Source organism: Anabas testudineus, chromosome 18, assembly GCF_900324465.2.
Source record: "Anabas testudineus chromosome 18, fAnaTes1.2, whole genome shotgun sequence".
NCBI classification, from domain to species: domain Eukaryota; kingdom Metazoa; phylum Chordata; class Actinopteri; order Anabantiformes; family Anabantidae; genus Anabas; species Anabas testudineus.
The window spans coordinates 22,119,742-22,140,491 of NC_046627.1; the positions used below are offsets into that span (position 1 = coordinate 22,119,742).

Consider the following 20,750-nt stretch of genomic DNA (forward strand, 5'->3'; position numbering starts at 1 on the left):
CGGTTCTGTCAGTAGTTAACTTTACATAGGAAATTTACAATAGGGAGTAGACAGTTTTTTTTTTAAGATAAATAGCATGTGAGGATTGATTTGGCTGAAACAAAACTGAAAGTGCTGACAACAAACAGAGAAAAAGAGACGGGGAGAAGTGTAGCGCTCACACAAAGGAGCACCGAGGTTAGGGAGCGTACCAAGGTAAGGCCATTGTCTTTTAGATTGTGTAAAAAGTTAATTGAGATCAACCTTTATTTTGTTTGAAGAAATCTGATCATCAGGTTAGAAATGTTGTTTCGTTGGAAAGTTTGTTCTGTGGGATGTGATTGCTACATCCCGTTTGTGTAACACACAAGTTGGACAGGGCAGTAGTGCAAACATAGGAAAACCACAGGTTTCAGGGCATACGTACAAAATTCACAACAATTCATAGGATTCAGCAGGTTGTTTTTTAGCCAGGATGAAATAACCTAGATCCTATTACCTGTGGTGAAATCTAGGTTAGAACAACTGGCATTTCAGAGTTAATTAGTATTAGTGGTAATTATTATTAGTAGCTGTCAGTAGTAGTGGTATTAGTACTTTATATTATCACATTAACACTTCCTGCAATATGAGCCCTTTTAAATAGATCATTAGTACACTGTACAATACACTAGATACCACTAGATGGGAGCAATCACACTCCAATGTCAGTGTCTCTCAGGATGGTGTTTAAGTAAAAGTACAAGGGCAATGTAAATGTACAAGTCTAGTCCATATTAACTTTCTTCTAACTTAATATAAAAAAACATAAGAGCCAAAGGCTGTACTGTCAAGAACAAGAGATTATTTTGTCACATACACAGATGTGAGGTGATAACTGTTAGTTAACACATTTATAATGTATAATAATTTATTATTTGATTATATTATACTCATTCGGAGAACCTGATGCCTTCTAACGTTCTATAACGTCTCTTGAAGAGAGAATCACATCACATGCTCAAACTGGTCAAAGACAGCAGAACAAGTGACAGAGATTAGAGGGTCCACAAATCATGAAAGATTAAAAGAATCAACAAGATTTAAAAGCTCCTTAGCCAGTGGCTTATTAGGATGACACAAATCCCGACAATTAAATACATATACACATACATACATAAACACATTAAGGCATACATTTAGCCAAATAAGTCCAAATAAGCACATTTAAAGTCCTTTTATACTTCTGTGGTCGCTAAATCACAGTCCAAAATAAAACAGGAGAGTGACCCAACTCATAAAGGTTAGCTCAAAGCAAGAGAAGTAGGCTGAGATCTGTTTACAGCTCAAATAAGTTTTATACACAGTCACTGCTCCTCCCCCTCAGCCCGTTGTACACAGATGAAGTAATTAGTAACTAAAGCTGCCAAATGGAATCAATTAAATTAAACCTCTGTGAAATAAAAGAAACATAAAATGAAAGCAGTAAAAGCACCTCGAAGTTGAACCTGAGTACAGTAGCCTACTTGAGTAAATGTACTTAGTTACTTACCACTTCTGACTTAATAATATAAACAATAAATCAATGTATCATTCAACTTTTCTTGTATAGCACTCAACACGTCCAGAATGAGCTTCCAGGTTTGTCACTGTGGTTGGTCCAAGGTGACGACCCACCAAGGCCTCAGAACTCACCAGGGGAAGATGGGATGTACACCGAAGGGAATGAGGATCCCAGAGAGTCAATCATTCACATTTAACTCTTATCGTCCATTTTCCTTTGTGGCACCTCCAGACAAACTCCCGTTGGATAATATCTTCAACTTTTCTAGAAACCCAGGTCAGTGGTGCAAAGTTTTTTCTTCTTGCTCCAGGTTCTTTGGTTTTGAATGTTGAGCGCTGTCTTTGATGCAGCCTTTGCACCACACACTGACAGAACAAGATAAAACACAGCACTTGTTTGGAAAAAAACAAAGACCAAGCTCTCATTAAAGGAATAACTGAACATACTGATTTTCTTCCATAGTGTCTCAAGCAAACACAGACTCATCAGACAAGAGCCTCCAAATTTGCCACTGCGGCTGGTCTAAAGTTACATCTTACCAGGGCCTGAGAATTCATCAGGGGATGATGGGATGCACGCCGAAGGGAATGAGGATCCCAGAGAGTGAACAGCGCATCTGGAAAAATCACTGGGAAGAAACTCATCAAAATGACAGCAGACCAATTCACAAGGTGAGTGGTCACCAAAAGTGAGTAAAGTTATTTTGAAACAGCATAAAATCTAATCATCCATTTATCATTAACAGTCTCTCTTCATGTCGGGGCCACAGACCTTCACCAATCAAATATATTCTGCAGCCCCAGACACTATAGTGAAGGACGCAGACAAATCATGTATGCAAGTGTTAAGTAAAAATAACAAATAAAGTAAAACTATTCAAAGGTGCCTTGTTGACAGCGACCTTCTCTTTCTCTACAGTCTTTGAGACTCCTGAGCGTTCTCATCAAACAGCCACAAACTTGGACAAAGTTCGTCGAGCACTTGATTTCTCCCCTGGAGCACAGCAGGTACAGCATCAACACCTTGATTTGTGAAATGTGCAGCTGGTGAGTTTGAGCTCATTCATTTTATCACAGGGATCACCACCAGATTTACCACCCTCTGCCTGCTATAACGGTGCTTTCTGCTGCATCTACATCATAAAATCCATTGCAGAATACAAACAAAAAACACAAAACAAAAAAAACCTTATCCCTTTCTCATCATTCAGCTCAGTCTTGACTGCTTTCATCTTTTAGGTGAATCAAGTGCGCTTTGCGATTCCAGTCACAGCTCAGGAAACAGCAGTCCCTTCACTGGACAAAGAGAGAGATGAAAAGGATGAAGTTAAAAAACTACTGAAGGTATAATACAGTAGCACAACCTGTTAGTAAGTACTTTTAGTGTAGTGATGGAAGAAGTGCTGTGGTATACATGCAGTCCACACCCAAAACACCAGACCCTTTCATCCATCTCATATACTACGTAGGACATGGCACCTGGGTGGTCCATTCCTGTTTGCCTGATCTGGGCCACACATGAGGCACAGAACAAACCATTAAATCAAATCATGTTGAAGTCAAATAAACATAAGAAATGTTTCCCCTTAAAATTGATTTGAAACTAGAAACTCCACCACATCAATAACACCAGAGACACAGAAGCAATTTTTTATTAACTAGCGTAGAAATGAGTTATCTTTTCTCCACACGCTGCTCTTTTTCTTCCCACAAACTACAACAGGCCAAATGTTGCTTAAACATATACCATGTCTGTTAAGTCTTTAATTAGCTTGTACTGCGTGTTTCCAGTAAGTGAATCCAACATGTTATCATACCTGCTTAACACCATGTTGGCTTTGTCAATGTGAGCCCACTAACATGCCAACGTTAGCATTTAGCTCCAGGCTGTGTGTAGATTCACAGGACTGCTAACATGACTGTATCCCTGTTACGCCACATTAGATATTTGACTTATTTTGTCTTCATTCAAGGCCCAACTATCCCATATGAGGGCTGACTTACAGCAGAAGATTCAAATCAGAGAACACAAGGTGGATGAAATCATTTCCTCTGTAAAAATCTGTGAGGTAAGTTGCAGAAAGTTTCACATGTGTATTCATGGTTTGGATTATTATTTCTTTAATATAACCACCCTCCATCACTGTTTTCAGGGCAGCTTGGATGCTGAGTGGCTGGAGATCGAAAGAGTTTTCTCAGAGGTGGTGAACGTTGTGGAGGATGCTCGGCAGAAAGCCTTTCACCCACTGAAGGAAAGGTTGGTTCTGTGTGACTAAAGAACCAAACCTCACTTATTACAAGTTAAAATTTACATCCTGTTTGTACTATGCAGCTCATTTCATTATAGCTGACTACCTAATGTACTGCATGGTATTTTTAGGAGACAGAAAGTAGAGCGTGAGTCACAAGCTCTACTCCAGAAGCTGGAAGGAGAAATTGATGCACTCAAAAAGACCATTAATAAGTTGGACGAAAACCCAGACTTGCAGGTGAGTCAAGAGGTCAGGACATGTTGACCTCTGGCTCTTTAACATCATTGCAATATGAAGATCAAGGTTTTGGTCAACTTTTCCTTTGTAATTATTCTTGTTAAGACAGTTTCCCCATTGCACACACAGGTTTGTCCCCAAACAGGCCTAGATGAGTCTACAGATTGGAAAAATGTAACACTTGACACTTCATTCTCCTTTGGTACACTGAGAACTACAACATCAGCCATGATAGAAGAAATGAAAATGAAACTGGAAAAGCTGACTTCCATTGGTGAGTTCATCAGTTTATGAAGAGACTGTAGTTAATCAAGATCTTTATTTCATTTACTTCTCACTCACTTCCGTGTCATTTCTGTATCCACAGAACTGAAGCGGATTCCAACATTTGCAGGTGTGAGACTCGAACCTTTTAAAAACACGACTTTAAAAACTGGAAAAACTGTGATTTATGGCTTGATTCTAAATGTTGGACAAAGATGTTGTAGATATAAAGCATTAGAAAATGATCCAAGGTATTCATGTGAAGTGAAGGTCCTTTGAAATTAAGATAAGAAATGTGGTTCCTTCCAAAATGAAGTGTTTTCTAATCTGACACCCCCAGTGATAAGATCTTTAATGTGTTATGCATGTCATCACCTGCAGTGGACGTAAGGCTGAATCCAGCTACTGCACATCAGAGCCTTCATATTTCCGATGACTGGAAGGAAGTGAGAGATGGACAAAAGACCCAGAGGCTTCCTGATGCTCCGGGAAGGTTTGACATGTTTGGCAGCATTTTGGCACTCAGCAGCTTGACCACTGGGAAGTCATACTGGGAGGTGGACGTCAGCAACAAGACTGGGTGGGATCTGGGTGTAGCAAGAGGCAACGCAAACCGGAAGGGTATACTCTCGCTGAACCCAGACAATGGTTACTGGGTTACAGTGCATTATGAAGACAAACATTATGCAGCCCTGACAGCACCGCCTGTCAGCCTTGACCTGAAAGAGAAACCTCAGAAGGTGGGGGTGTTTGTGGATTACGAGGAAGGTCTTGTCTCTTTCTACAATGTGACATCTCAGTCTCACATCTACTCATTTACTGAGTGTTTGTTCAGCGACGAGATATTTCCGTACTTCAGCCCACATCTTAAACAAAATGGGAAAAACTCAGATCCACTAATAATCTCCACTGTGACCAGACAGTAGTGATCATAAGTGTGCACGTGAGCCTGTAATACACTACTATTTAATGTTCTGTGGCAGAGGTTTATTCTGGCATGATATTACACAATGTGTACAAATATGTATTTTGAATCCAGGTAACATCCAAAAATCCCTGATTAGATTTACTATAGTTTTATACAGGTAAATAGATGCTGAAAAGCTTATTTATAAAAGATTATATAAATTGCAAATATTTGCTATTCATGCTTACTGGGTACTTTTATTTAGAAACGTTTTCTTGTTCATCAAAAGCCTCACTCCTCTGAAGAAGTGACATTTATTTCTCTACAGCACTGATGACACTGTGTAGACATAATGTTCTATTTGGCAAATTACCTTAATGTTGTTAAAGAAAATATTTTTTATATTTTTTCGTTTTGAATTTTGTGACGTTCCTGTTTGGCATTATACTGGATGCATTTTGCAAAATGTCTTTCACACATTGTGCTACTTTATGAGCTTTTTAAAACTAGCTTGCATCTGCACAATTTTTGCATAGGCTTTCAACTCTCACCCACAGTTTCACGCAGAGTCTACACTAAGTGTCCACTGGACTTAACACCTTTTTCTCAGTGTGCAGTAGAGCATTTCTTGCAATAATGTTATTGTTATTTTCTTTTATAATGATAAAAAATAAAACAAACTAAAATAAAAATATGATGTTATGATGAATTTTTATACTCTAAAGATGTAGATGTTGTAGGATAAATAGAATATAAGCAGTGCAGAGAGTAGTTAAATACATCATTTATATCTACTCCCCAAACTAGAACCACAAGAAGTCACCCTTTAAAATCTCAAAGGTAAATAAATTAAAATGTATTAAAATAAACTAAAATTAGATTTTTGTTTTAAGAAACTCAAACTTAAATGAAAACTAAAATAGTTGGAACTAGAATAACACTTGACACCCTACAGAATGCTCTTCCTCTTTTACTGCCAAATACTCAAACTTCTCCTCTCCTAAACGTTTGCTGCAGTTTAACTGGCTGTTAATATTTTTGCTTTAGATTAAAATGACTGATTGTGACCAGTTGTTTAACTGACCAGAGATTTGTAAAAGGAAGCACTGCGGTTGATCATCTGGGGAGTAACACCAACAAAGAAAGGTGACAAAACCTCTTTTGAATGTCTTTAAATTTCCAGATCTCAGAACTTTTTTCTAATTTAATAAAAACCTTTGTTTTTGTTGTTCTGCTTATTTAAAATACAAAGGAAATCTGCACATTATATGTATTATATGAGTCTCATTTTTCTCTTTCTAGTTAACATGAACATAATTTTTCCGACTACCATCGTCTTCACTTTAGCCCTCATTCATAGCGGGCAAGGAGTGTTTCTTAGTGGCAACACCATGACCAACAACTTGGCGTCCTCCCAAAACAAGCCCTGTCAGGAGCGGAGCAACAATGATGCATACAACGAATTTTCCCGCAGACACATCCTTGGAGATGAGTTTAACAAACAGTCCTTCATCGAGGCCAATTGTAAGAATGATGTCCAGGAGATCTGCAGCAAATCAGGCCGGCTTGTGGGAGGTAACTTGTGTATCAGCAATAATCAGATATCGATGTATAACGTTGAGTCCACTAACACCAGCGGCTGCAAAGTTACGCGTGTAGAGGAGCTCTCACAATATGTAATTGTGGCATGCAATAAGGTTAACAATCTCTGCCGCCCAGTCCATTTTCAGAAATACAATAACCAAACACCTGGCAATAAAACCTGCATTTAGTGTGTTTTTCTATTAATATTATTACAATATTCAATTACATCTAAACTCTTTCATCTTTACCAACGTTGATTTCTATTCTTCTTGAAGACAAAAAAAAAAATGTATATGCTTTGAGCCTTTTCCATTGTATCATGACAAATTTGCCATGCAAAAGAAAAATGTTTTGTATTGTGACAAGGAGGTCAATATGAATTAAATGTCATTAATTTACCCAAATCAGAAAAGCTGTGCACTTCTGTAAAATTGAAACTCTTTTGTTTTCAAAGTTTTAAATGTCAGTTGGCTAGTTTACATTTATTTTTTTTATTTTGTGTGCTGGTATTCCCATTTATTACATGAGTGATGAAAGAAATCAACTCAGTATTTGATGTAATTTATTGTAAACCTAGAGTTAAACTGTAAGATTTGTATTCTCTGTTGATTAAAAAGTCTTGTACCTGACCCTTCACACAAACCATTGACTTCTCAATGCTTTTATTTGCTGTAATGTATCAGTGTTTGAATGTCTCTGCAGAGTTCCAAATATAGTTTTTTGTATTTAGTTTATTGACGGGGATATGTGCTGCCTTTTTGCTAATAAAGTCTTTCAGTGGAATCAGCGTCTCAAAATTCAAGCCTTATTGATAACATTGGTGTGCTGATGCCTTTTAGATGCTAATGAAGACCGATCTACTTTTTTATAGAACTTAGTGATCAGTACAGTATCTGTCAACAGTAATTAATCAGGTGAAACTGTTTGCAACAGTGCCCTGTGGTTAGGGGTGGTAGTAATTTCATTATTGAAAATGAAAAGTAAATGACATTTACGATATTTAAAAGTATGGTTGCATGATCTTTATTTGTTGTTATTTGTTTTTGTCACACTTTAATGGTTTATTTTTCTGAATTAATATTTTAAATAAAATACATCGGCACTACTACATTGGTATTTGACAAATACTAGACAGTTTAACAGAGGCAGGCAGTCTTTTATGAGGACTTTTCCTTAAAAATTCTACAAACAATCCTATACCCCATAATGATTCATGAAATCTGTTGCCAATTAATTAAAAATAAAAACGTAAAAATCTTACATAAGTACATAAGTGTTCACAGCCTTTACTTTGACACTCAAAATTGAACCAATGTTCGTATATTTTTAGTGTCAAAATGCGAGGAAACAAGACTTCTACCAGTTATTTTAGTCAACCCAAAATGTGACTAAAACTGAAACCACCACAAAGTAGGCTCGTAGGTAGGTAGAGCGAAATGAACAGCAGGCAACAAAAAACAACGACAAGCAGCAAAAACATATTAGACAGGTCGGTAGGGCCAGTAACTGCACTCTAGAGATACACAACTCCAAGGCTGAGGAAACCTGCAGAAAAGTAGAGGAAGCACAACTACAGGAGAGAGAAATTACAAAGTTAATGACATGCAATGGTGGCATTTGAATGAAGAGAGTAGAGTTGGGGAGGGGGGTTGAGACGAGAGGAGCTCTGTGTATCAGTAGAGTTCCCCCAGCAGACTAACCTATAGCAGCATAAATAAGAGATGGTTCAGAGTCATCTGAGCCCTCTCTACAATATTAAGCTTTATAAAAAAGTAAAGTAATACACTTCTGTATAATGTTCTGTAGCAATGGTTTATTCTGGCATGATTGTTCACAATGTGTGCACATATGTATTTTGAATCCAAAAATCCCTGAGTAGATTTATTATAGTTTGTTTTTTTTTTTTTTCCTCCATTAAAGATGTTCTGTTACAGGTTTCAATTTAAAACAAAAATAATATACAAGATATGTTTTGCAAATTCAAATGCAAACATTTAACACTCACTGGATACTGTTATTTAGAAACGTTTTCATGTTCATCAAAAGCCTCACCCCAGTTAAACACGTTAACACCTCATGTGAAGAAGTGACATTTATTTCTCTAACTATGAACACTTTTGCATAGGCTTTCAACTCGCACCCACATACTGACAGTTTCACGCAGAGTCTACACCAAGTGTCCACTAGAGTTAACACCTTTGTGTCAGTGTGCAGTACAGCATCTCTTGCAACAATGTTTGTTAATTTTCTTTTATAATGATATAAATAAAACAAACTAAATGAAAAAAGAATGTTATGAGTGTTTAACCTTAAAGAAAGTAGATATTGTAGGATAAATAGAATATAAGCAGTGCAGAGAGTAGTTAAATACATGCTTTACATCTACTCCCCAAACTAGAACAACAAGAAACAAGGGGGTTGAAAAAAACAACTGTAAAATCACCCTTTAAAATAAAAAAATAAATAAATTCAAATAAGCTAAAATTAGATTCTTTTCAGAAACTCATACCCAGTGAACAGTAAATAGTGGCAGAATGAAGAAATCAAAAAAGAAAAAGCTAAAGCTAAAACTAAAATAGTTGGAACTAGAATAACACATAACACCCTACAGAATGCTCTTCCTCTTTTACTGCCAAAAAAGTGCAAATACTCAAACTTCTCCTCCCACCAATGTGTGTAAACGTTTGCTGCAGTTTAACTGGCTGTTAATATTTTTTGCTTTAAATTAAAATGACTGATTGTGACCAGTTGTTTAACTGACCAGAGATTTGTAAAAGGAAGCACTGCGGTTGATCATCTGGGGAGTAACACCAACAAAGAAAGGTGACAAAACCTCTTTTGAATGTCTTTAAATTTCCAGATCTCAGAACTTTTTTCTAATTTAATTAAAACCTTTGTTTTTGTTGTTCTGTTTATTTAAAATACAAATCTGCACATTATATGTATTATATGAATCTCATTTTTCTCTTTCTAGGTAACATGAACATCATTTTTCCGACTACCATCATCTTCACTTTAGCCCTCATTCATAGCGGGCAAGGAGTGTTTCTTAGTGGCAACACCATGACCAACAACTTGGCGTCCTCCCAAAACAAGCCCTGTCAGGAGCGGAGCAACAATGATGCATACAACAAATTTGCCCGCAGACACATCCTTGGAGATGAGTTTGACAGAAAATGTACAAAAAAATGGAAAGGGTGAGATTTAAATCAAATATTTACTTTCATTGTGATTTAATAGATTTCTCTTAAACCCACATGTTTAACATCTGATGAAAATGTGTTAGAAGAGTGCAATAGGTGTAACGATTTTTATTGCAAATTTAATATGCCGTGACATATTGATCTCAAACACAGATATCTGGAAAGAAACAACCTGTGTGTGGTAGAAACCCAGTGCAGTCCTTCATCGAGGCCAATTGTAAGAATGATGTCCAGGAGATCTGCAGCAAATCAGGCCGGCTTGTGGGAGGTAACTTGTGTATCAGCAATAATCAGATATCGATGTATAACGTTGAGTCCACCAACACCAGCGGCTGCAAAGTTACGCGTGTAGAGGAGCTCTCACAATATGTAATTGTGGCATGCAATAAGGTTAACAATCTCTGCCGCCCAGTCCATTTTCAGAAATACAATAACCAAACACCTGGCAATAAAACCTGCATTTAGTGTGTTTTTCTATTAATATTATTACAATATTCAATTACATCTAAACTCTTTCATCTTTACCAACGTTGATTTCTATTCTTCTTGAAGACAAAAAAAAAAATGTATATGCTTTGAGCCTTTTCCATTGTATCATGACAAATTTGCCATGCAAAAGAAAAATGTTTTGTATTGTGACAAGGAGGTCAATATGAATTAAATGTCATTAATTTACCCAAATCAGAAAAGCTGTGCACTTCTGTAAAATTGAAACTCTTGTTTTCAAAGTTTTAAATGTCAGTTGGCTAGTTTAACTTTTTTTTTTTTTTTTTTTTTATTTTGTGTGCTGGTATTCCCATTTATTACATGAGTGATGAAAGAAATCAACTCAGTATTTGATGTAATTTATTGTAAACCTAGAGTTAAACTGTAAGATTTGTATTCTCTGTTGATTAAAAAGTCTTGTACCTGACCCTCACCTTCACACAAACCATTGACTTCTCAATTCTTTTATTTGCTGTAATGTATCAGTGTTTGAATGTCTCTGCAGAGTTCCAAATATAGTTTTTTGTATTTAGTTTATTGACGGGGATATGTGCTGCCTTTTTGCTAATAAAGTCTTTCAGTGGAATCAGCGTCTCAAAATTCAAGCCTTATTGATAACATTGGTGTGCTGATGCCTTTTAGATGCTAATGAAGACCGATCTACTTTTTTATAGAACTTAGTGATCAGTACAGTATCTGTCAACAGTAATTAATCAGGTGAAACTGTTTGCAACAGTGCCCTGTGGTTAGGGGTGGTAGTAATTTCATTATTGAAAATGAAAAGTAAATGACATTTACGATATTTAAAAGTATGGTTGCATGATCTTTATTTGTTGTTATTTGTTTTTGTCACACTTTAATGGTTTATTTTTCTGAATTAATATTTTAAATAAAATACATCGGCACTACTACATTGGTATTTGACAAATACTAGACAGTTTAACAGAGGCAGGCAGTCTTTTATGAGGACTTTTACTTAAAAATTCTACAAACAATCCTATACCCCATAATGATTCATGAAATCTGTTGCCAATTAATTAAAAATAAAAACGTAAAAATCTTACATAAGTACATAAGTGTTCACAGCCTTTACTTTGACACTCAAAATTGAACCAATGTTCGTATATTTTTAGTGTCAAAATGCGAGGAAACAAGACTTCTACCAGTTATTTTAGTCAACCCAAAATGTGACTAAAACTGAAACCACCACAAAGTAGGCTCGTAGGTAGGTAGAGCGAAATGAACAGCAGGCAACAAAAAACAACGACAAGCAGCAAAAACATATTAGACAGGTCGGTAGGGCCAGTAACTGCACTCTAGAGATACACAACTCCAAGGCTGAGGAAACCTGCAGAAAAGTAGAGGAAGCACAACTACAGGAGAGAGAAATTACAAAGTTAATGACATGCAATGGTGGCATTTGAATGAAGAGAGTAGAGTTGGGGAGGGGGGTTGAGACGAGAGGAGCTCTGTGTATCAGTAGAGTTCCCCCAGCAGACTAACCTATAGCAGCATAAATAAGAGATGGTTCAGAGTCATCTGAGCCCTCTCTACAATATTAAGCTTTATAAAAAAGTAAAGTAATACACTTCTGTATAATGTTCTGTAGCAATGGTTTATTCTGGCATGATTGTTCACAATGTGTGCACATATGTATTTTGAATCCAAAAATCCCTGAGTAGATTTATTATAGTTTGTTTTTTTTTTTCCTCCATTAAAGATGTTCTGTTACAGGTTTCAATTTAAAACAAAAATAATATACAAGATATGTTTTGCAAATTCAAATGCAAACATTTAACACTCACTGGATACTGTTATTTAGAAACGTTTTCATGTTCATCAAAAGCCTCACCCCAGTTAAACACGTTAACACCTCATGTGAAGAAGTGACATTTATTTCTCTAACTATGAACACTTTTGCATAGGCTTTCAACTCGCACCCACATACTGACAGTTTCACGCAGAGTCTACACCAAGTGTCCACTAGAGTTAACACCTTTGTGTCAGTGTGCAGTACAGCATCTCTTGCAACAATGTTTGTTAATTTTCTTTTATAATGATATAAATAAAACAAACTAAATGAAAAAAGAATGTTATGAGTGTTTAACCTTAAAGAAAGTAGATATTGTAGGATAAATAGAATATAAGCAGTGCAGAGAGTAGTTAAATACATGCTTTACATCTACTCCCCAAACTAGAACAACAAGAAACAAGGGGGTTGAAAAAAACAACTGTAAAATCACCCTTTAAAATAAAAAAATAAATAAATTCAAATAAGCTAAAATTAGATTCTTTTCAGAAACTCATACCCAGTGAACAGTAAATAGTGGCAGAATGAAGAAATCAAAAAAGAAAAAGCTAAAGCTAAAACTAAAATAGTTGGAACTAGAATAACACATAACACCCTACAGAATGCTCTTCCTCTTTTACTGCCAAAAAAGTGCAAATACTCAAACTTCTCCTCCCACCAATGTGTGTAAACGTTTGCTGCAGTTTAACTGGCTGTTAATATTTTTTGCTTTAAATTAAAATGACTGATTGTGACCAGTTGTTTAACTGACCAGAGATTTGTAAAAGGAAGCACTGCGGTTGATAATCTGGGGAGTAACACCAACAAAGAAAGGTGACAAAACCTCTTTTGAATGTCCAGATCCAGATCTCAGAACTTTTTTAATTTCATTAAAACCTTTGTTGTTACTGTGTTTATTTAAAATACAAAGGAAATCTGCACATTATATGTTACATGTATCTGTTATATGATATATCATTTTTCTCTTTCTAGGTAAAATGAACATAATTTTCCCGACAACCATTGTTTTCACTTTAGCCTTCTGTCATAGAGGACAAGGAGTGTTTCTTAGTGGCAACACCATTACCAGCAACTTGATTGATTAAAAATGATTTGATAAACAGTAAGATAGATGGAAAATGTGAAATTTAAATCAAATATTTACTTTCATTGTGAATCATATGCAGTGACATTTTGGTCCCCAACATAGATATCTGGAAAAAAAAATCCTTCATTGAAGCCAATTACAGGCTAGTGTGTGAAAAGTGTTACGATGAAAGATAACTTGTACTTTGAATTTATAATCCAATCACCTCATGTCAACGTTTTTGCATATTCTGTTCTCTGCCATTCCTGTACTCATTTATGGTCCCTTTCTCATTTCAGATACCTTGTTTCTGCTCCTCAACCTCCAGGCAACTTGTTAACACTCATCAGGTTCACCTGTGTCATTGTCTCTGCCCCATTGCTATATAACCCACTTCACAACTCTGCTCCCCTGTCAGTTCGTCATCTTCTCTGGAAAGACCACACCTGTTTGCCTGAAACCAGCTCAACTAAAAAGATTCTCTGAACCCGTTAACTCTGGACTGTATGTATGTCTGCCTACCTGCCCGCTAGAGCAGTCGATTTTAGTTATTATCCTGTTTTTGGACTTTTTTTCCTGCCAATGCAGTTATTCAGTTATTGTATTTTTGTTTTCTTACACTCCTGCCGGTTAGTGCAGCGTCCTTAAAAGACACTTGCTCTCCAGCCTGCCTCGGCTTGTGCTTTTGGGTTCACGCACTTACTTGTGACACCTCAGGCATTTCATGTGATGAATGTTATGTTGAGAAAAGGAATATTGTGAAATAAATGTTTTTGTATGTGGAAATAGAATAAAGTAAAGGGCTAAACACACAATCTTATCCAACATGGAAGAATCTGCAGTTAATGTGCACCACACAGCTGATCAGAGGTTTTTGTTGTTATAGCTGTTTTGATTATTGAGAATTTTTTATCTATTATATTATCTTTTTTAGTTTTAAGAAAAGCAGACAGAGTTCGAAAGATGAACAGTCCTCAAAAAAAAAAAATAAACAGCGCACTCACAAGTACCGAAAATGATCACAAAACAGAAATCGAGGTTGTTATTTGAAAAACAAGAAATAATACACTCACAGATGCTTTGTTTTGTTTTGATTTTTATTCTAAATATGTAGTTTTGTATAATCTTTCAGAAATGTACTGCAGTGGTGTCATTTTTAAGCTTAAAACTGTAATTGTGATTATAAATATCATAAATGAATTAAGGTTCACTGTTATTTAGCAAATTCTGTCCATTCGGGCCATAGTTCCATTTCTTTATACAATCAATTACCCAAAACTGAAAATCTTTTTTTTTTTTTTAAACATGTACATAGCCAGTTCTTAAGAAAAATCATTGTTACATTGGAAATACATCTACACAAATAGATTGTATGTAATGTAATGTTATTCAAATAGTTTTTGGTAAGTCATTATACAGACCAGATTTATAGAAAAAAATGCTTCTTGTCCTCAAGGACCTGTCCTGCTTCATGTGATCAAATCCTTTCAATTACTGCGGTGTTAGTTCATCTAATTATATTTTGACACTTTTTTGCAATAACAGTGGTCAGGCTAAGATGTTAAATGAATTATATCATCATTCGCTTTTTCTCACACTTGACTGACTAAAAGCCCACTGAAGGTGGTCCTTTGATTGTATCCCCACACTTGCGAATATGCACCCAAGCGCATATAGACCTGGTCCCCCTCCTGCAGCTGAAGGAACACTGCGTTGCCTCCGTTATCAGCCCCGTCCTGCAATGATTTGTGGTCATAGGCATTCACAACAACCTGATTGTTCTTGATGAGGGTTAGATTTGCTGTTTCTAATCCTCCAGCGTGATAAAAGAAGGTGAAGTAGTAAATGCCTGCAACAGGTGCAGTGAAGATACCTGTGGGAAGGCACATTTTATTCAAAACATTAAAAAAATAGCTCTAAGAAAGTCACTGAAGTGTATTTTAAATGTGGATCATGTTTGTTTGTAATTATTTGTTATTCATAGTCATTAAGGAAAAATCTGTCAGTATTACTGCAGTTACAGTACCTGTGAAATGACTATAAGCACTGCCAATGTTTGTTATCACTGTTCTGTAGATCAGAACTGTGTTTGCATTGTAGGGTCCAATTTGTCCATTCCCACCTGCTGCAGCACTGAACACTACTTTTGTTCTTTCTGTGTAAAAAAAAAAAAACATTGAAAAATATGACATGACATTCATGATCACAATACACAAGATCCTTCATTCATTGTTCATTGAAGTGTCTTAATCAGTGACTTTACCTTTGTTTTTCAGCTCCAGAACTTGGTTTTCCAAGTTTGTGAGTCTGGTTTCACTGTCCTCTAGTCTGGACTCAGTAGCTTTCAGTTTTTCCTCCATGGCACCAAACTTCAACAGGAAATCACACATGTCGGAAACGCAAACTAACTGTGTCTGTCTATTTATTTTTATGTCAGTAGCATTAATTGCATCCTGGGCCAAAATTGAGCCATTCAACAGCAACACAAAAAGTAAAATGGAAAAATTCATTTTTGCAGTTGATTTGAGATATCTTCCTCTCTTAAGCTATGTGATCACCCTGGTTATATATAGTCTTAAGGTGTGTTAATTTTTAATATTGAAATTGAAACCTGCCATCAAGGCAGCAAGGATATAATAGGTCTGTACGTGACAGAATTTTCTTTATGAGCTTAATGAACTCCTACGACCTGGATTTACAGCCAAGAACAGCACATACACTTTATGTTTCTGCAACATATGAATTATCACTTTCATTATCGTCATCCTATTAATCACACAAAGTCTATGAATTCTGCTTTCATATGAATGGAAAACATCTCCAAGCCCCATTAGAAGTGTAACTGTCACGTCAAGGCTCTGTCACTTCAACCGAAATGTTATGTTGCTGCAAAGACTGATATTGTCTCAAAATACCACTATAAGCTGCGAACAAGTCCTGTCTATTTGTTTTTAATTTGTAAAAATGTTGCTTATAAATCATATATTCCTCCTAATTAGTTTTTGCTCTCTCACCACTAAAAGCATTGCATTGAGTATATATGTGTATAAATATATGTGTATATGAAAATGTGTATATATATATATATATATATATATATATATATATATATATATATATATATATATATATACACACATATATATACACATATATTTATACATATATATATATATATATATATATATATATACACACACACACATATATATATGTGTGTATATATATATGTGTGTGTGTGTGTGTGTGTGTGTGTGTGTATATATATATATATATATATATATATATATATATATATGTGTGTGTGTGTGTGTGTGTATATATATATATATATATATGTGTGTGTGTGTGTGTGTGTATATATATGGATTTAATGCATACAGTGTAAGTTTAATAGTGTTAATCATGTAAAAAGATGAAGAGCTAAGTTTAATATCAGTCTACCATGCAAAACGTCAGAGAGTCATCAGAGAACGATAAGATAAGATATTAACTGGTCATTTAAATTGTATTTACTTCAACAAAACAACCTCCTGTCAAGTTAATATTTACTTTATTATCGCCATTAGATATTATTGTAGCATAAAAACATAAAACAATGACAACATAGAGATAAACTTGACACGGCCTTCACAAAAAGTCCTGAACAGTATAAACAGCTATCTGAACGGCCATCATAGTTTATTAACCTAGTCTCCTAGGAAATGTTTTGGTTGCAGCCTACTGTGTTTTGTTAATGTTGTCAGGACATTTCATATCAGTATACTGGATATGTACGTGATGGTGGGATGCACAAGTACACGTAGTTACCCCACCACTGACTTGAAGAAGCTATTTGAGTGGCAGCATTGATTTTAAAAATAGTTTTCTGTGGAAACTTAAAAACACATAAATTAGAGAAGAGGTGCTTTGTGATTGACCGTGATAATAGATGGCACACAACAATGGAAATATGTTCATTTTTCTACATTTTCACAGAGTCAAAATGCAAGAAATCCAGACTTCTTATAGTTTTATTAGTTCACCCAAAATCTGATTGAAACTTAAACCAACACAAAGTTCTCCTTAGGCCTCCAAATAAATCACTTCACCATGTACTTGTTTACTTGAGACAGTTGGTGCTGTGAACAGGAGCACTGTGTCTGTCTGCATTTCCTTCACAGCCCTGTCAGTCAGTTCTCAGGAGTTGTCTGTGAATATTGAAGATATTAGAGACAACTAGCCAAAGGTACAATCACGTTGTACCAAAAGACTTAACTTGGAGACAGCAGCTTTAGCAGCTTTCATCTTGAAATAACATCTAGTCCTACTTGTATCAGTAGTGGCTCACTGACTCTGTCAAGACTGAAACGAGTTGGTAGAAAATATCTTACACAACAAAACTTTGTAAGTTTTTGTAAGATTTTACTCTACTTCTTCATAAATACAACACAAATACATGATCAGATTTTCAAATTGGATAACAGGAGCCCTATACATTTACATTTAGTCATTTAGCAGATGCTTTTATCCAAAGCGACTGACACATGAGGAACAAACTTCTAAGTTTATAATAGTAGATTTTTCCTTACAGCTCTGACATGTTCAATCACAACATCTGTGACCGAACAACATCAGGAAAACACAAAACCAAGTGTCCCAGAGCGTCCTTGAACAATACAGCAGTTTAACTCTGTTTTAATTTTTTTGGTGCGTGTGTCATGGCAATTCACCCTTGACCGAAGTTAATCTGCAGAACAAAGAGTACAAGATTATGATGATACGTGACTGTATTATCTTGTGTTGCGAAATATCTCTTTAATGTTCTCATGTAACAAGGAAGTAGTATTAAGTACTTAAGGTAGTATTAGGTACTGCAAATGTACTGCGTAAATTGGATTTTGAAAATGTCTTTGGATTGGGTTTTTTTTAATCCTTTTCTTTCTTTTAAACTACAACTTTGCCCATGTTTTCATTCTTATATTGAAGAATTCCATCAGAGTTGTGTTCAATTTGTTCCCATTTACTGTAACTTCAATTCACACTTGCTCACAAAGAGGCACAAGTCAAACATGGAGATTCAGCCTTCAGTGAAAGAACTGAAATATACCTCCAGGAAGATCACCTTTAAACCCAGGTCAGAGTTTGTGCTTGCCTTGTCTCCAATGCTTCACTAATCTGACTTGACACAGCAGAGGACATTGTTTTTTGTCCAAACATATTATGATTATATGTCTTTCATGCCATGTTAATATTTTGGATATTGTGTTTATACACAAATCTACATGTTACATAGATACATATCTCCCCTTATTTACATTTATTAATTAATTCTCTATACCTTAAATGTGCATTAAAATAAAATTTGTCTGTATTTACAGTGGCAAGAAAAAGTGTGTGAACCCTTTGGGATTACGTGGAGTTTTGCATGAATTGGTCATAAAATGTGCTCCAATCTTCATCTAACTCACAACAATACAAAAACACAGTCTGCTGAAAATAATAGTACACAAACATTATTTGTTTTCATATTTTTATTGAACATAACATGTAAACATTCACAGGGTGGAAAAGTATGTGAACCCCTCGCCTAATGACTTCTCCAAGAGCTAATAGGAGCCAGGAGTGAGCCAACCTTGAGTCCAATCAGTGTGATGATATTGAATGTGCTTCTGAAAGCTGTCCTGCCCTTTAAAAACACACACCAGTTTTGGGTTTACTGTTGCAGCACTGTTGCTACACTCCCTAGGTGTGGTCGGCCTCTAAAGATGACTGTAAGAGCACAGCGCAGAAAGCTGAATGAGGTAAAAAAGAATCCTAGAGTGTCAGCTAAAGACTTACAGAAATCTCTGATGCTAACATTATTGTTGACACGTCTACAATAAGGAAAACATCAAACAAGAATGAAGTACATGGGAGGACACCACGGAGGAAGCCATTGCTGTTCAAAAAAAATATTGCAGCACGTTTGAAGTTTGCAAAAGAGCACCTGGATGTTCCACAGCACTACTGGCAAAATATTCTGTGGACAGATGAAACCAAAATTGAGTTGTTTGGAAAAAACACACAACACTATGTGTGGAGAAAAAAAAAGCACAGCACACCAACATCAAAACCTCTTCACCACTGTTAAAACATGGCAGCGGGAGCATCATGGGCGGCTGTTTAGTGTAGTGGTAGCATCACTGCCTCCCATGTGGGAGACTGGGGTTCAAATCCCATCCCTACCTCCAATAGGAGTCCTAAGGCAAGACCTCCTCACACCTACCATTGTAAGACGCTTTGGATAAAAGTGTCTGCTAAATGTAAATCATTTTTTGGGGCTGCTTTGCTGCCTCAGGGCCTGGACAGATTGTTGTCATTGATGGAAAAATGAATTCCAGAGTTTATCAAGACATTTTGCAGGAAAACGTAAGACCATTCGCTAACTGAAGCTCCGCAGAGGATGGGTGATGCAACAGGACAATGATCCAAAGCATACAAGTAATTCAACAAAAGCATATCTTTAACAGAACAAAATGGAAACAGGAAACGGTTGGTTGACGTTAATGCTGAAATAAGGATCAACCAGTTAAGTCAAAAGGTTCATATACTTTTTCCACCCTGCACTGTGAATGTTTACATGTTATGTTCAATAAAAACATGAAAACATATAATGTTTGTGTGTTTTTCTATTGTTGTAAGTTAGATGAAGATCGGAGCACATTTTATGACCAATTCATGCAAAACTCCACGTAATCCCAAAGGGTTCACATACTTTTTCTTGCCACTGTAGGTGGACACAAGATGGAACACTGACCAGCGCAACTGCCAGTGAAGGTTCAGAGATACAGTAAAGATTATCATCTTCATCACCATTTATGCTCATGCTCTGCTGCTGAATGACAATGGGCTAATAATTACTTTCTAGGTACTTAAAGGAACCCCACATACCGAGAACAGAGGACCCACAAGGTACTGGGTCACCCACAAAGTGTTATACCCGCACCTTTACAGCTGGCGATTAACTTTTTGTGCACACCAGCTTCCTCTGTGCCCTGTGAGAGGACTTTCTCCAAGGCTGGCGAAGTCATCAGGCAAAGAGAGGCTGAAACCTAGCACAGTTGAGAAAATCCTGTTTTTGAATATAAATCTGTTAAATGTTTCCCATGCAGTCATTTTTAGTTTGGCCCTGTTTCAGCATAGCCCTCTCACTTTATACTTATTATTCACAAGGTGACACAATTGTTTTGTTTTACGCTTTTTATTATATACATATTGAAGTATAACAAGGACAAGGAGGCTGGTGGAAGCAGGTGATATACTTGCAGTGCACCACCAGATGTCACTGTTCTGTGTGGTTTCAAAGCCCCGCAACTTTGGTTCATTTTCCGGCACGATCAGATGTGGAAGCTTCATTGGGCTTCAGCTGCCATCCCTAATATATCTCACAGTCAAGAAG

General features: G+C 36.2%; 2 protein-coding genes and 1 long non-coding RNA gene across 3 annotated transcripts; 2 read left to right on the forward strand and 1 right to left on the reverse strand.

Annotated features, from left to right (window-relative positions):
* The first annotated feature begins 78 nt into the window (after nucleotides 1–78).
* On the forward strand, nucleotides 79–5,584 carry LOC113157323 (E3 ubiquitin-protein ligase TRIM39-like). Its single transcript, XM_026352748.2, has 12 exons — nucleotides 79–195; nucleotides 1,571–1,798; nucleotides 1,985–2,193; nucleotides 2,268–2,355; nucleotides 2,441–2,529; nucleotides 2,761–2,865; nucleotides 3,495–3,590; nucleotides 3,675–3,778; nucleotides 3,902–4,010; nucleotides 4,140–4,284; nucleotides 4,378–4,404; nucleotides 4,656–5,584. Exons 2-12 carry the CDS (start codon nucleotides 1,588–1,590, stop codon nucleotides 5,198–5,200), a joined length of 1,728 nt encoding a protein of 575 aa, XP_026208533.1. The 5' UTR covers nucleotides 79–195; nucleotides 1,571–1,587; the 3' UTR covers nucleotides 5,201–5,584.
* Nucleotides 5,585–9,318: 3,734 nt separating this feature from the next.
* On the forward strand, nucleotides 9,319–11,200 carry LOC113157182. The gene is made up of 3 exons (XR_003298436.1): nucleotides 9,319–9,588; nucleotides 9,740–9,962; nucleotides 10,122–11,200. It is a non-coding gene; the product is annotated as an uncharacterized LOC113157182 (long non-coding RNA).
* A 3,275-nt stretch (nucleotides 11,201–14,475) lies between these two features.
* LOC113157639 (complement C1q tumor necrosis factor-related protein 3-like) lies at nucleotides 14,476–16,261 on the reverse strand. Its single transcript, XM_026353227.1, has 3 exons — nucleotides 15,594–16,261; nucleotides 15,357–15,485; nucleotides 14,476–15,203 (listed from the first exon to the last, which is right to left on the reverse strand). The coding sequence occupies exons 1-3, from the start codon at nucleotides 15,838–15,840 to the stop codon at nucleotides 14,923–14,925; spliced, it is 657 nt and encodes a 218-aa protein (XP_026209012.1). The 5' UTR covers nucleotides 15,841–16,261; the 3' UTR covers nucleotides 14,476–14,922.
* Nucleotides 16,262–20,750: the final 4,489 nt, after the last annotated feature.